Below are 2,474 nucleotides of genomic sequence, written 5' to 3' on the forward strand. Positions count from 1 at the left end.
CCACCGACGGTACTCGTAGCAGCGGCTCGGGGAGATACGAATCACACAACCCTGCACCTGCACAAATTCGTGCAGGTTTTCCGTGTCCGGAAATGCCTCCCGCTTCCCGGGCAGGTTGACGAAACGTGTATGGCAATTTTGTTTCACTGCCAAGCTTGCGGGGAGCCGAACGTCGGAGAGACGCAATGACGCCTGGGCGCTTCGCAAACACGCGTCCCACCGCAGCATCTCGACGGTTGGGGATTGCAACAGCCGGGCCAATAGGGCGGGCTCGTGTCGTTCCAAATGCGCGAGGCTGCGGCGAAAGACACGTTATATGAGCGTTGTGCTTTGCATCACTAGTAGTCTTTCGAACAAACGGTACTCACTCGACACGGACCGAAACATGCGCCGAAGCGTCTGGCTCGCTGAGCACTTCACGAATCTCGTCACTGAGGTACTGTTTCAAGTACGATTCCATTTCGTGGCGCACTAAACAAATCACACGGTCGAAGTTATAAGAAAGGGTGTTAAGTACAGCTTGGTTGCGATGGTTGTGAGTTGAAATGGCTTGAGCCACGACCGGACGGCCGGGCGGCACCCACACTCGGCCGTTAGCGGCGTGTAGCGAAGCGGATCGAACTTATCTGTGTTGGAAAATGAAAAAATGGAATGTTCGAAAATGGATCGAACTTACCTGTGTTGAAATTTGCCTTACTCTTGTGTGGCAAAACACGCACGTTATATTTGTGTATTACAATCCACCCAATGTTGACAAATAAACAATAAGATAAAACCTCAGTCCACAAGCTTTTAGTCATATACCGATGCAAGCCAAAAGAGCGGGCTGAAATTCGTTTCTCTACGACCCAGGAGTTCTGGATCGAGATCGGGGCCGTGTGCTTCCAGTAGCATTCCGACGGATGGTCCTGCTGATGGTGATTCTCTTCCTAGGAAAACAAACAAGGAACGAACAACAACAGACGGACGGATGACGGGAAACTAAGAGAAAGACTAAGAAAAGTGTAGATTCCTCTTCGTGCTGCGTGGTATTCTTTGCGGCAGTGTGGAAACGAGCGAAGTTAGACCGAGGTGTAAGTAGGTAAGCAAGCGCGCGTGTGTATGTGTGTGTGTAAAAATGAAATAAAGTAGAATTAATACGAAACAATAGAACGAACGGCCGGAAGCTGTTGATTTGTAATTCGAAAATTTATTCTCTTTGAGCACTAGCGCCCCCTGGTTGTTAAACGTGAAGCTTCCTTGCAATATTGCATGCATCCGAAAACGGCAGCGCCACCTAGCGGCGAGACGGGTAACGATTAAACCCGTTAAAAGCGTTTGAATTCATTTGAACTATTTTAGAATTTTCCGCTCAACGGATCGGTTCCAATAAGTGGGGAAACTTTTACACCACTTGTTGTTCAATAATTTAATTTTTTGGGGTGTCGAAAATGTCCATGTCCTTAAGCCATCCAACACCACCGGACATCACCACCATGAACCGTCATGGAGCCAGCCTAGAGAGGCAACACAAGAAATGGCATTGACTCGCGGCTCCTCGACACCCGAGTGTGAGAGATCCATCGATGACTACATGCTGTGTAGTCTGGCGCACGGTAAGGTGCAAATGTTTCGGTATGGGCCGTAGCATAGCATCAAGATAGCGACCACTCTTGTGCAGAGCGGGTTGGGTCGATGCAAGCGAAGGACTACAACACATATTCCCGCAACACAATATTTGTTTTGCACAGTTTTGGTCTCTCTCAGGCAGGAATACGACAGACTGCAGCAGTTCGTGTGAATTTTTGCGAACGAGACTCATACTGAAAATACTTTTAGTTATGAAAATAATGGTTTTTTCAATACGTTTCTTAAAGAACACGCAGTTTTTACATTGCAGCCACTGAGAGAGAAAATTAGACGCCCCACAGACAGTGTCACGAGCTTAGCTTTCTCTATATTTCATTCGAGGCATGAATTTAGATTTTCTTTGCCACTATGTGCTACTTTCCAACGAACCAACTCCGATTATTACAAGCGCCTGGGGCCTGGGGCATTACAGAAAGGCGGCACTTGAAAGGGGATGATAATTTTACAATTATGAGCGATTTTAGCAAAGGAAACAATTCAATTAATCTGTCGATTGATGGCGGTGGTCGTTGCATTCAATCTAAAGAAGTGCCTGTGACTTGATAGGTTAATTTTCATCATTACTGTGATTTAGCTGCAATTGGTCGTAGGTGAGCAGCGGTTGGCCATATTCAAAACAGGAGTGGAATGTGATGGCTGTGCATCGTGCACACGGGATTCGATTGACCAATCTGTGGCCATGTTGCTGGTACGCCCAGACTGATCGTACTCATTGAGACTGGGCGCAGTTCTGAGATGTGTCACTGGGACGGTAGCTAATTTAAGGGTCTCCATTGGAGGCCTCAAAAGCTACTTGACCGGGGCTGTGCAATAAATTCGATCGAAGGCAGTTGCAACGACTCGCC

General features: G+C 47.5%; 2 protein-coding genes across 2 annotated transcripts in view; one reads left to right on the forward strand and one right to left on the reverse strand.

Annotated features, from left to right (window-relative positions):
* The window catches only part of LOC128278517 (DNA helicase MCM9-like), a 1,885-nt gene extending 1,425 nt beyond the window's left edge, over positions 1-460 (reverse strand). The window contains 2 exon segments of the mRNA XM_053017246.1: positions 64-295; positions 369-460. Coding sequence (XP_052873206.1) covers positions 64-295; positions 369-460 — 324 coding nt within the window.
* Positions 461-1,516: 1,056 nt separating this feature from the next.
* Positions 1,517-2,474, forward strand: part of LOC128278518 (protein cortex) — a 13,072-nt gene continuing 12,114 nt past the window's right edge. The window contains exon 1 of the mRNA XM_053017247.1: positions 1,517-1,595. Coding sequence (XP_052873207.1) covers positions 1,517-1,595 — 79 coding nt within the window. The remainder of the gene's footprint in view (positions 1,596-2,474) is intronic.

Source organism: Anopheles cruzii, chromosome 2 (genome assembly GCF_943734635.1).
Source record: "Anopheles cruzii chromosome 2, idAnoCruzAS_RS32_06, whole genome shotgun sequence".
NCBI lineage: Eukaryota > Metazoa > Arthropoda > Insecta > Diptera > Culicidae > Anopheles > Anopheles cruzii.